The sequence below is a fragment of the Mastigoproctus giganteus genome, chromosome 7 (genome assembly GCF_048544385.1).
Source record: "Mastigoproctus giganteus isolate SK-2022 chromosome 7, ASM4854438v1, whole genome shotgun sequence".
Lineage (NCBI taxonomy): Eukaryota > Metazoa > Arthropoda > Arachnida > Uropygi > Thelyphonidae > Mastigoproctus > Mastigoproctus giganteus.
Window position 1 is genome coordinate 80,453,716 of NC_143581.1, and position 14,536 is coordinate 80,468,251.

The 14,536-nt window shown below is 35.4% G+C and overlaps 1 protein-coding gene across 1 annotated transcript in view; it reads left to right on the forward strand.

Annotated features, from left to right (window-relative positions):
* The window catches only part of LOC150083025 (DNA-dependent protein kinase catalytic subunit-like), a 266,817-nt gene that overhangs the window by 95,843 nt on the left and 156,438 nt on the right, over positions 1-14,536 (forward strand). Inside the window, exon 8 of the mRNA XM_090378358.1 lies at positions 4,011-4,114. Within this exon, the coding sequence (XP_090234484.1) occupies positions 4,011-4,114 (104 nt within the window). The remainder of the gene's footprint in view (positions 1-4,010; positions 4,115-14,536) is intronic.

Genomic DNA, 14,536 nt, shown 5'->3' on the forward strand with positions numbered 1-14,536 from the left:
GATCTTTGAGGAAATCTTTGAGGTTACATCTTTGAGTAAATCGCACATCAGTACACTGTGATCACTGCCTCCTAGTGGTTCCAAATCCACATCAGTACACTGTAGCCACTGTCAACTAGTGGTTCCTTTATCTCTAGATTCTTAATCAAAAATGATCATGGGTGATAATTAGATCAAGAGCATTATACTCTCTGATTGCCTCTTGAACATACTGCTGTACAAAACAATCATTGAATAAATCCCCAAAAGTCTCCCTGGTGTGCAAATGATCACGTGACATTTTTCAGTCAGTACCTGGCAAGTTAAAATCCCCCATTAACAGACTCTCTGATTTACTGGCCCACTCTATTTCCCTGTACAGTTGTTTATTATACTCATCAGAATCATTAGGCCTATAACACACTCCTACTCTCAATTTTGATTTTCCAGTGTTTTTTTCACACCAAACTGACTCAACATTGCACTGTCAACCACTATCAACTGGTTGCACCTCCTTTGATTTTGTGTGTTTCTTAACTAACAGCATAATCCCTCCTCCCTTCTTATCCTGTCTATCCTTTCTGTATACAGTGTACTCCCCAAATTCCAATTCTTCTTCTTACCTTATATCTGTGTGACACCACATCTCTGATATCCCAAGAATATCTTCCTTTGATGTCTTGACCAGCACTTCAAATTCATCAAATTTATTTCCTATACTCCTAACATTGGTGTGTGCACATTTAGGTATACTTGTACCTGTTCTTACTATTAGTTACCCTAACACAGCCTACGTAGTTACTTGTTTCATGTTGACTCCAAGCAGATGCTGAAATCTCCAGCAACTTGCTTTCCTGTCTGCTGCTAATTCCAATAGAAGCAGTGCAAGTATCACTTCCTTCTCTGCCTGTTTTCTGACCCACCTTACATTATCTTGATAGTGTCAGCAAATATTCTTGCACCCTTTCTATTTAAGTGTATCCCATCCTTGTAGAATCAATCTCTCCTGTTAACAAGCACAGACCTGCTGAGAAAAATTGTACCCCATGAGCCTTGCACAATATATCCAAGGCTGAATTGATTGAAAAGTCTCTCATCATATACTCCATCCTATTGTGTCTGGGCAGAATTGCAAGCACTTCCAAATTTAACCCTAACTTGCGACTTTTTTCAACATTGACCTGTACTTATTAAGTAAGTTCGCAGATCTCCTGCACTTCAAGATTAGTTGCTATATATTCAAGCGTGAAGGTGTAGGAAGATAATATACAGTCGAACTTGGTTATAATGATCATATAATTAACGAAATCACAGCTGTAATGAGAAAAAGCCATAATGATTTTAATTTACGTGTATTCCCATTATAACGAGCATACTACAAGGATATACCGAACAAATTTTGGTAAATATGCAAGCATTCTTAATTGCTTGGGTAGTTGGAAAAACGTAATTCTTGGAATAGACGAAAATGAAAAGGGCGACTTAGGTTTATGACAGCCTACCTCGGATTAGTGACCGGTTTATGACCTTGTCCTCTGGGGACGTGGGTGCTATACACTACTGCATTGGTGTTCCATTTGTTGCATTACCCTATTTACAGATTGTCTTGTATTCACTGAACCATAAATTTATTTCGGGACTTCTAAGAATTTTGGAAATGGGACTTTTAAGAACTTTAAATGCATTTCGGGACTTTTAAGAATCTTGAATGGATTTCTTGACTTCTAAGAACTTTGTATGCATTGCGGGACATCTAAGAACTTTGTATGCAGATAACTTTATCATTCTTAAAGTAAAATCAATTAGAAATGAACCCTTCATTTGGAAACGTCTACTAAAAAAGTGTGTCTCTCAATTCGAAAAAAAGTGAAAATTATTCATGAGTTAGAATGTGGTGCAAAAAATGTTGAAGTGTGTGAAAAGTTTTCTTTGTCCTCTTCAAGTGTATTGACATTGTGGAAGAATAAAGATGTTTACATATCGGCACTGGAAAAGAACATAACAGAAAAAAAAATTTAGAAAGTGCGAGGTTACAGATGTCAATGAAGCTTACTTCAGTGGTTCACTACACAAAGAAGTGCTGGATTTTCAATAGATAGTCCGATCTTGAATGCTCAAGCGGAAAAATTTGCTAAACAATTTGGACGTGAGTATTTTGTATGTAACAATGGTTGGCTGGATCGATTTAAAAACCAACATAACATCGTTTATGCAAAAATTGGTGGAGACTCTCGATCTGCAGATCCAATATTGGCAAATGAATGGATTGACCGTGTTTGGGCAGAAATCAGAAAAGATTACAATGATGAAGACATCTACAATGCCGACAAAACAGGACTGTTTTATAATTTGACACCTGACAATACGTTTAAATTCAAGAGGGAAAAAATGTGTTTGTGGAAAAAAATCAAAGGCTCACTTGATGGTACTTGTATGTGCAAGTATGACAGAGACTGATTTAAAAAAAAAAAAAACTGCTTGTTATCAGAAAATCGTTAAAACCTCGGTGTTTCAAAAATGTAAGAAAACTTCCTGTGGATTACACTGCAAACAAGAAAGCATCGATGACTTCGGATATTTTTCGGCAATACGTAAATGATTGGAATAAGAAGCTGTTCAAAAAGAAGAAAAATATTTTATTGTTAGTTGATAACTGTCCTGCATATCCCCAGATTCAAAATTTGTCCAACCTAAAGCTAGTGTTTCTGCCTCCCAATGCAACATCAATTTTACAACCAATAGACATAAGTGTAATCGAGAGTTTGAAAGGATTTTATAAAAGATTTCTAGTTCTACATCTGATCAGTCAAAGAGAACAGAAACTTAGTCTATATTGATATTTGATGCTATAAATATATTGAATGATGCGTGTAACAAAGTTACTTCGACAACCATATTGAATTGCTTCAAGAAATCGAAATTAAATTCAAATGAAATTTCAATCGTAGATGAAGATGATGGAAATGAAGAAAATAACTTACCATTATCCGAATGGTTGCTACTTAACAACATTGTAGGTTTTAATACAGATAACATCGATGAATTTGTATGAGTCGATGACAACTTGTTAACTATGGTCTTCCTACAGAGAGTGACATTGTAGATGCTGTGCTCAATAATGACTATGATTGTGATGATGATGATATGATGACAAGTGAATCAAAATCAGTGCTAATAATCTCACAAGCTCATGGTGCAATGGACACATTAGTCAATTTTTTTGAAGGAACTGAGGCAGGTAATGAGACTTTTAATGCATTGAGTGTTTTAAGGGGAAACTTAAGAAATATCAAAGTGAAATCTTTAAAACAAACATCAATTTTATGATTCATAAATAAAGACTAATTGAAATCGTGTTTATTATTAATTAGTATTGTTTTTAATTACAGAGAAATTGTGTTTAATATTAAATGTATTGTAGTTTATACAAGCATATTAATACAAATAATATGTAGGTATATACTTATATTATTGTTTTCTCTCGAATATTTCTTTTGTTTTTTGAATATATCTTTTTATCAAGTTATTGAGAATTTTAAAAAATAGGAGGTAGATTTAACTCATCACTGGTATAAAGTGTTCATTGTTTAATGACACCAGGGGTTTCCCCATCTCCGCTATAACGGATATAGTGAGTAACAGTTATAACGAGGAAATATGTTGGTCCCTTGATGCTCGTTACAACTAAGTTCGACTGTATTTGCTAAATGACTGGTCTTTATCAGATTTCTGTGAGAACATCTCCCATGGGAGCTTAGTATTAACTCCTTCAGAGTTAATATAAAATTAATAACATTTGAACTAACAGCTAAGATCCTGATTTCACGTGTTAGTCCAAATGTTATTATTATTCTTTTTTTTTGATTACTTGTACATATGCTTGGTTTTTTGGATTTTTGCTACATTCTAATAGAGGATAATGTAGTAGTAATTTCCTTAATGGTATAATATTTTATATGCTCTAAGACAAATGAAAACCAAGTTTTGGTGACCTCATTGAAAGATAAGTAAATACCATTGAACAATTGCAGATGATCTGCAGTCATTTGAAGTTATTACTTTTATTAAGAAGACCATACATGAAAGAGGGAGAAAGTTAACTGCAAAGGCAAGGAATGCAGATAATTATTCTTTGGTAAGTATATCCTGTAGATCAAGTTTACATTATCATATAAATTATTTGTTGATTGAGAACTTTTAAATGAAGTGAAAAATTGAAAATTATCACTTTTATTTTCCAGAGAATTATTAATAAAAATGAATGTGTCATTTATTTGTTTCATACATTGAAATGCAATATTTTCTAGGAAATTTTTATTTGGGAAAACAATTTTTTGATAATTGTAGAATAGATATATTTATTCTGACATGGGTGTAGTACAGAAAGAAGTTTTTAATACTCCAACATGACTGCTTCTATTATTTTTTTCGGATAAAAATAAAGGTAATTACTTTCTTTGTAGTGTATGATGAATGTAAATACCTTTTTGGTAGTGGCCTCCCTCCTACTTGCCCTGAAATCTTCCATCATTATCAGCCATTTTCAATCCACTGCACGATGAAGGCCTCTCCAGCAACTTTCCAGTTCCTTCTGTTTTGTGCAATGGCCATCCATTTACTACCCATAAACTCACAAATTTCATCTGTCCATCTCCGTCGTTGCCTTCCAGGTTTTTTTCCCTAGCTCCTCTTTGTTACCATTCTGTTATTTTCTAGCTCCTCTTGGGTACCATTCTGTTATTTTCTTAGTCCATCTGTCACCATGTCTTTGAGCTGTGTCCTCCCCAAAACCATTTTAGTTCTTTAGTTTTGATAAAAATGTCCTTTACTTGAGTTTGCTGCCTAATCCATGTGTTTTTATTCTTATCTAACAGTCTGATTCCCAATATAATTCTTTCCATTCTTTGCTGTGTAGTTCTCTTCTATTCTTTTGGTGAGTGCCCAAGTTTCACTTCCATAAGTCATGGTGGGGAGTATACATTGGTTCATTATTTTACATTTCAGACAAATTGGGATATTGCTCCTCAGTATGTGACTATATTCCTGAAAGCTATCCATTCAAAATTTATTCTTTCTCTTGACTTCCAGCCATTTATCATTATTACAGCTAATTACTTGTCCCAGATAAGTATATGACTCCACCTTTTCAATTACTGCTCCTTCAATCATTATATCCCTTTCCTTGGCATACTTGTTCATCAAGACTTTTGTTTTAGCCATATTCATCTTTAGTCCAAAATCCTTACTAACTCTACATAACTGATTAAGATTTTCCTCTAATTCTTTGGGATCATTGCTTATGACCACAATGTCATCTGCAAATCTTAAATGGTTTAGGTATTCTCCATTCACACTGACTCCTTTCTGTGACCAGTCTAGTCTAATCTTCTGAAAACTTCAAGGACAGCAGTAAAGAACTTCAGAGATATTGTGTCTCCTTGTCAAACTCCTTTCTCAATTTTCAATTTGCTAGTCTTTGTCTAGTCTAATAAAGGAGGTAGCATTCTCATATATTTTCTTCAAAATCATAATATATGGGATATCTATGCCTTGTCTTTCCAGTGCCCGAAACATTGGCTTATGCTGTATGGAGTCAAATGCCTTTTCATAATCCACAAATGGCAGGCATAACGGTATTTTATATTCATTTGCTTTCTCCATTAGCTGTGATATTACGTGAAGGTGATCCATAGTTGAGAATCCTGTCCTAAAGCCAGCTTGCTCTTTCGGTGGATTCTCATCAAGTGTTCTTTCTAATCTGTTAGTAATGACCCTTGTGAACAGCTTGTAGATGTGAGATAACAAACTAATTGGTCTATAATTTCCAGTTTCTGATTTATCTCCTTTCTTACGCACAAAACTATGATTGCATTATTCCACTCCTTAAGCATCACACCTTTTCTAATGCATTTTGTGAAGAGCCTTGCCAGTTTTTGTGTTATGTCTCTTCCTCCCAATTTTAACAACTCTACAGTAACTTCATCTTCCCCTTCGGCTTTCTGATTCTTCATTTTTTTCAATGCATGTTCTGCCTCATCAGGAAGGATATCAGGTATGTCATATGTGTTACTGATTTGTGATCCATCTTCCCACCTGCTGGCATCATTCCCCCACTCCTTGTATACTTCTCTATAGTAGTCTTCTGCTATTTGAATTATGCCTTCTCGGCTATTTATAAGTACACCATCGCTACTTCATTTTCAGTATCATTTGTCTTTCTGTATTACTGCTCATGGCCACTGATTTAAGTCCTTTGTTTTCCCTTAATTCTCGATCTACTTTTCTTGTGTTAAATCTTCTTATGTCCTCTCTGAGTCTCTTTCTAATGGCTTTGTATAACTCAGTATACTTAATTTTCTCTTTGTCAGTGTTTATCTTGCTCTTCATTTGTTGTCTTTGGTTCATCATGACAAGTGTTTCATGACTAATTTTTTCTTTTTGGATTTCTTTTTACCTAGAGGTTTCTTGGGCTTTATCACTTTCAGAAAGTTGTAATATTTCTTGTTGATATTTTGGTCCTGAGCCGTCTGCAGAAGCTCAAACTTGCTCTTAAGTTCCAGTTCATTCTGCTTTTTCTCCTCTTCTTTTATCTCAAAGACCTTTGTATTATTTTCTCGAGTCAGTTTTTTCCTTTCTTTTCTTACATCTATATCAAGTGTGCATCTTACCATTCTGTGATCACTTCCAACATTTACCTTGTTCAGGGCGGTAACATGATTCACGATATATCTTCTGTTAGTGAGGATGAAGTTGATTTCATTAGTTGTTAATCCATTTGGACTCTTCCATGTCCACTTTCTGTTCATCCTTTTCTTGAAAAAGTGTTCATTACTGACAATACTCGAGATTCAGCAAATTCCACAAGTCTTTCACTTCTTTCACCAATTCAAAATTTCCTATAGTTCCCCTTTCTGCACTGTTTTGTCTCTTTCCAACCTTAGAATTGAAGTGCCCCATAATGATAGTGTAGTGGATTTCTTTTTGATTTATCTCCTTTTCTGCTCATCTATAAGACTTCTGCTCATCTATAAGACTCAATTTTGCTGTACATTTCTTCAACCTCTTCATCATTGTGGCTCGATGTTGGTGTATAAATCATTATAACCTTTAGCTTGTATCTCTTAGAAATCCTGAGTAGTATCTTTGACACCCTTGATGTACATTTGAATTCCAAAATGTTTTTATCTTTATGGATCAGAAAGCCAACTCCACCGTCGCTCCTTTCACTGTTTCGATTCGTGTACAGCAGCTTTCCACTCGATAAACTTATAAGTGATTCATTTCTTCTTCTTGTTTCAGCCAAGTGATATTCTAATTCACATTTTCTAATTCCTTTTCCAGCTTTAATAACCTGTCTTCACTGATGAGCGATCTTATGTTGTAACAGGCCTAGTTCAGTTTCCGTGCATGGCAGCCTGGTTGTACCCAGAGATTCTTAGCACCTTCTGCTTCCACTCTGATCCTATCGCTGCTGTAAGAGGGGGAATGAAAGCCACTGGGGACTGAGGGCTATTTATTTTGTCGTGCTGTCATGTGCTGGAGGGTTTGGTCTTTTTCCTCTTCACACTTATCAGATGTCTTGAAGAGAACCACTCTACACATTCGTTAGTGACGTAACAGGGCTTACCATCGAGAAAGTGTCCATGAGTGGATATTATGGAGGCAGGCCAGCCGGACTTCTCCTAAATCTTTTGAAATAAAAAGTTATTGGATTCATCAGTGTTTTAGAATGATGGATCCATAACACACAGAATGCCTGTTCCCCTCTAAGCTTCAAATATCCCATAAATGCTGAATGCTTTTTCAGAAGATGTATCATAGAAAGTAATCATCCTTTGAGCTGTGTTAATCATGGCGACAAATTGTTGAACAATGTTTTTTGAAAGTTAATTAAAAAAATTAAAAGAAAGGAAAAAAAATCAAACCGAAGGCAAAAAATTTACTATTTTTGATTGCTATTGATAACATTAAACAAAGTGATGCTAAGCTATAACAGATTTTGTGGAAATTTCCTAACAACAGCAGCCAAAAAAACAAAGTGTTTTCCAACACTGGAAAGTGGCAATAAATATTGGATATCATCATACATAGAAAACTGTATAGTATTTACTGGAGGGATTAGAAGTTTCAAGAAAAGTTAACCACTTTTAAAAGATATTGAATTGAAAAGCAAAACAAGCAATCACATTTGAGTAGAACTTTTCCTTTCCTCCAGTGAGGTTATTTTCCTTAGCAATTTTATTGTTCACAACTCTAGCTGGCTTCCGTTTACTTGCCACACAGAACCAGCTTGTTGTGATGCTGAAGCTTTTGCAATTACTAATGACCTCGCACAAATTGTTCATTTACATACCAGAATACCAGACAGTCCTAACCATGCAGCCAACACACTTGATCTTTTTCTCACAAACAATTCTTCTAAAGTACATGGTCTAGGTGAGTGGTTCTCTAGGGACCTTGGATCACAACTTTGTGATGGTCTGTTCTACAAAGGAGCCCTTTTCTCATGGCCATTCTTAATCGTGTTGCTTGGCATTACAAGAATGCAAGATGGGATGATCTTCGAGATTTCTTTTCCGTGGTCGGATAGCTGTTTGAAAATCTACTGATGTCACTGTTTACTAAGATCGTGTCTGTGAAATTATTCTTGTAGGTGTGAAATCCTTTATTCCATACTCTACCTTAAAATCTCATTCTTTATCTAAAGCACATTTCCAATAAATGTGCTAAGGCTGTTCAAGATAAGAATGTTACCTATTGCAATTAGCTTGTGTCCAAATCTCCAGGTTCATTCTCAAGCAGTTACTGAATCAGTCTAAACTAGATTTCAAACACTAAGAGTAGAAAACTTGCTTGTTGTCCAAATGGTACTTGAGCATTCTGTTCTCTTGCCAAAGCTATTGGCTGCAACTTTTGCATGTCTATATTTCTACCTCTGTCAAAACCAAATGGTTCTATTGCCTCTTCAGCCAATGATAAAGCTGATCTGCTAGCATCATACTTTTCTTCTAACTTGAGTATTGATGACCTTGGTAAACCAGCTCCTACCATTCCCAGTAGACTCCATTCAGTGCCTCCTGTGGTCTTCCATCAAAAGGATGTTAGAAGGATTTTGAATAACCTTGATGCTAAGAAAGCTCCAGGTTCTGGTTGTATTTCTCCACTTGTTCTCAAAACCTGTGCTCCTGTTCTGTTTGTTGTTTTTTCCCCCCTTCTGCTTGGAAATCTTCTCATATCCAGGGTGTTAATCTCTCCCATCCAATTATTGTCCCATTTCACTTGCTTCTACTCTTTCTAAAGTATTGGTGGATTTAATTAACTGCCACTTTCCATTTGACCAATGATTGCATTGCCAGTATGGATGGTTTGCAAGCTGTAATTATTGCATTTTTGTAATTATGTTTCCAGTTTTTTCTTTCACTGCTCACTGCCAGTGATGGTAGATGGCTCTCTCTTTCCTCTAACTTCTCTACTAATGCTGGTGTTCCCCAAGGTTCAGTCTTTCTCCCACTGCTTTCTTCCTGTATATTAATGACCTTCTTTCATTGACCAGAAATTCTATTTATAGTTTTGATGATAGCACATTGCATTTCATCTTGCAGTTTGAGAAACCTTGTCCTGCATAAACAGTTTCAACTTCTCAAATATCCATTACCATTTCCTTAATTACTGATCTCAAAGTAATTCTTCAGTGGGGAAGATAACTTAGTTGATTTCAATCTTTCTGAAACTCAATCCTGTCTTATATCTTTCAAAAAGGATTCTTCTGCTCCTATACTTACCTTTGATGACACTCTGATTTCTAGGCAAGATAATTTATCTCTATTTGGGATTACTCTGAATTTTACTATCTCTTGGCATAAGTGGCACCTCTATAGCCAGGTGGGAAGGAGCAGCAGTGCATAGTACACGCTTCTTGATTAGACCGGGGTTCGAGCCTGTCACCACCAAATATGGAGGATGCAGAAAGGTCAGGGAATGACCACCGCATTTCCCGAAGCAATATGGCCTTAGTTGCTAATGCTCCTAAAAACCAAACAACAAACAAACAAACTTGGCATAAGTATGTTTCAGTTATTACTACCTCTGCATCTGAAAAACTGGATTTTCTCTTTGGCTCTTTTTGTTACTTTTCTTCCAAACAGCTGTTCACACTGTACAAATTTACAAATCTGCCCTACAATGGAATAATTGTTTCCACATTTGGGACGGTGCCCCCAAAATTCCTCTCAGGCTTCTAGTTTCCATCCAAAAGAGGGCAGTTTGGTTAATTAATGACTCACCTCTAAAAAAAGTCTCTCCACTCTCTGTCTCATGGACATTGTCTCTGTGCTGTGTGACTTTTCTATAGATACTTCCATGTGCACTGTTCTTCTGAATTGGCTTCTATAATCCCTGCTCTTTCTTCCAAACCAGTCACAACATGTGCCACAACCACTCAACATCCTTTTGCTGTCAAACTTCAAACTCACAGAACCAACTTTTCTTCTTCCTCATTTATTCATTCAACTTCTTTTCTGGAACAACCTTCCTTCATACATATTCCTGAAAATTACAATCTACAGAATTCAAGTGTAATGTCAAAAAGTATCTTCTTTCATCTTCTCAACCTTCACCCCCATGCACAGTATTAAGTAAAGTACTATAGGTTCTAATACCTCTCATGTTTGGGATTTTCATTAAAAATAATAATAAATAAATAATAAAAATAAAAAAGTGATTCTTGACCAAGTGAGCAATTGATGATCCAAAAGAGGTTTTTAAAGAAGAAAAATTATTAATGGTAGTAGTAGTGGAAAAAGCCTTTGCTATTGATGTTTTGGCAGGCACTTTGTAGCTTAAATTTAATTTTTCTAGTGGTTAAAAGTATTGTGTTGTAATTCCTGTATCTGTATTATAAGTTTAACTTTGTAAAATATTTGGAAAGCTACAGTTTAATATTTAGATAGCCTTTGCTATTGATATTTTGGCAGAAATTTCATAAGTTTAATTCAGTTGCTTAAATTTCACTTCTTTAATGATTTAATTTTTGTCAACAGTTTAATTTCTGCTTTATTTTATAAACATGAATTCTGTAATATTGTAAATTTTAATTTTGTAATCTTTGTAAAGTTCATATTTTACATAAATGATGGTTGCTACAAGATCCACTTACAATACAAAGTCCGGGGGCATCGGGACTTAAACGGAAATGCCTGTATGCATTTCCAGTGTGAGGTGTGAGTTGCGACTTCATCATTTGTATAGCCTATTGCATTTATTCTAAGGCTGGTGTCGTAATCAGACCTAGCTCATCTGGTGACTCTTTTCTTTGCAATTGATGTAAGGAGTGTACTGATCTCAAATTACAACTTGGTTCATTACCAGAAGAATTTGTCAGTAAATTAATGAGTGCTTTCCCTAGAAACAAATGTAACTGGGAGCTCATCAGGAACTCAAGTATTTCCTGACAGAAGTGATGCACCTCTGAATTGGGACTTGTTTGTTGCCACAACAGCCGACATTGATAAGATGTTCTGAGGGTAGTAATGTTTCAAATGAGAGGGAAGATATAGCTTTGGATACAAACCTAAATAACTTCAAGGAATGTGTCAGGGTAGTAAACTAAAGAAGATTATTTAGTTGCAATTTAGTAATATCAAGAGTGCTGGCATTAAATGGCTGAATTTGAACTCTTGGTTAGGACAACTAATGCTGATATAATAGGGCTAACAGAAACGTGGTATCCTGAAAAAGGCCTCTGAGGTTGGGAAAATTCATATTTTAGTATTAAATCAGCTTACACCAACCATAAGAATAAGTATTTACTGTAACTAAAATATTTATTTACATATTAAAATAAAATAAATATTTACAAAAACCGCTATTATATTAAATATACATGTAAAAACATTAAAACTGTGATAAAATCCTTGAGATAAAATACACTAAAATAAACCGGATTAAAAGCGATAAAAACGATAAAAATCTCTGGAGCTTTCGGAAGAAAGCTCCAGAGATTTTTTAAAAGCGTTTTTATCGCTTTTAATCCGGTTTATTTTAGTGTATTTTATCTCAAGGATTTTATCACAGTTTTAATGTTTTTACATGTATATTTAATATAATAGCGGTTTTTGTAAATATTTATTTTATTTTAATATGTAAATAAATATTTTAGTTACAGTAAATACTTATTCTTATGGTTGGTGTAAGCTGATTTAATACTAAAATAGAAACGTGGTGCCACCTGGAATTAGTGATGACTAGTTCCACTATGATATGTATAATGTATTTAGGAAAAATAGGGAAGATAGGAGGGCTGGAGGGTTTATGTGTCTTATCAAAAGCAGCCTGAGCACGAAAAGAGCTGTTGCTGAGTCTGAAGTTATATCTGTCAGCATAGAATCTGTGTAGTGTGAGTTAGTTGAAAGCAGAGGTATAGCAAGTGTGGGAGTAATCTACAGAACAGAAGTTTGTGAAGAGTATAACAAGGGTATTTACATGCAGATAGAATGGGCAAGCAAGCAAGCATGAATATCTTATTATGGGTGACTGTTATCTGCTCCAGATTCATTGGAATAAGTGAGAGGGGAAACTCACCATGGGAAAAACTTTTTAAAATAAACTTGATGATTATTATTTGTAACAGCATGTTAAAGAAAGTACTACAGGTGGAATATTCTTGATTTCATCATTACTAATGATTCAGATGATATGGCTGGGCTTAAAATACAGGAACCATTATCAGGAAGTGATCATGCAATTATCAGCTGGAACATGAAGAAAGATGTTGTGATAGTTAAAGGTAAAGGCAGTGGTTTTAACTTCAGAAGATGGGGAGGGGGACTTTGACAGCTTAAGCTGCTATATGGCATCTGTGAATTGGGTAGATTGCTAACGAATGGTGAATGCATTTGAATTTCAAACATTTCAAATGAGCAGGTAGCTAATGCCAGGGAAGTGAGCTTAAATAACTTTAAAGGGTGTGTCAGTAATGTTTTATACAGTAATGTCAGAAGTGTCGTCAATAAAATTAGAGAATTTGAACTGGCTAAGACAAGTAATGCTGACATAATAGAACTTATAGAAACGTGGTGTTACACGAAGATAGGGGATGATGAGTTTCAGTACAGTATGTATAATGTATATTAGGAAGGATAGGGCAGATAGAAGGGGTAGTGGGGTCATGCTTGTTATCAAAAGCAGACTGAGTGCGACGTAAGCTTTCCCAGATTCAGACGTTTTGCATGCTAGTATAGAACCTGTATGGTGTGAGATAGTTGGAAGCAAAGTTATAGATTGGGAGTAATCTACAGACCAGGTGATTGTGACTGTTATGATGAGAGCCTTGAAATGCAAATGGAATGGCCAAGTAAGCCAAAATGTCTTATTATGGGTGATTTTAAATTGCATGTAATTGATTGGAGCAAATGGGAAGGAAACTCGACATGGGGGACAAAATTTTCAAAATCAACTATATTACTGTTATTTGTATCAAAATGTCAGGGAAAGTACGAAAAGTTTGCAGATGATACGAAGGTTGGCAGTGTTGTTAAGGACATTAATGACAGTATGCTGCTGCAACAGGATCTAGAAAAGTTGAGCAGATGGGCTGAGAGGTGGCAAATGAAGTTTAACATTGACAAATGTAAAGTACTACATATGGGGAGCAGTAACCCCAGAGTGACGTATCAATCTGTGGTACTACACTGACAGTGATAGAGAACGAAAAGGACCTGGGGGTAATTGTGCAGGCAGATATGAAATTTTCTGAGTAGTGCAGACGGTCTGCAAAAGTAGCTCATGGTGTCTTGTTAATGATATACAGAAATTTTTCTAGCAGGGATGAGGAGGTGATTATCCCCTTGTATAAGGCAATGGTCAGGCCACACCTTGAGTACTGTATACAGGTCTGGAGGTGTCATTTTAAGAAGGAAGTAGAGCTGTTGGAACGAGTACAGAGAAGGGCAACAAGATTAGTGAATTTTTGTAAAATAATAAGAGGAGTATACCTCAATATAGTACGTAGAATACTTTCGTATGATACCCTCCAGAAATTAAAACGGGAAAAACGAAAAAATTGACAACTTACCGGTACATAAGAGTAAAATATAAATAATTAAAAAAATCAATTTAACACAATTCAAATCAATTTAAAACAATTAAAAATCAAATTAACGCAATTCTAACGAAAATATTCAAAATGATTTTCCTTCCTGAAGCTGACAACGCTTTTCGACCATATGTCGTGATCACAGGAATGAAAATTACCGAATCGGGTTAAACCCGAAACTTAAATAGTGATTATTTGTCTTCGTGCATGCGCGTAAAGGTTCACACATCGGAGATCAAATATGGCCGCCAAACATTGACAGAATTCTCGTGTAATTTAATTTCTACGGTTTCTGCAATTAATAGTCGCATAGAAATTAAATTACACGAGAATTCTGTCAATGTTCGGTGGCCATATTTGATCTCCGATGCGTGGACCTTTACGTGCACGCGCGAAGACAAATAACAACTATTTAAGTTTCAGGTTTAACCCGATTCGGTAATTTTCATTCCTGTGATCACGACA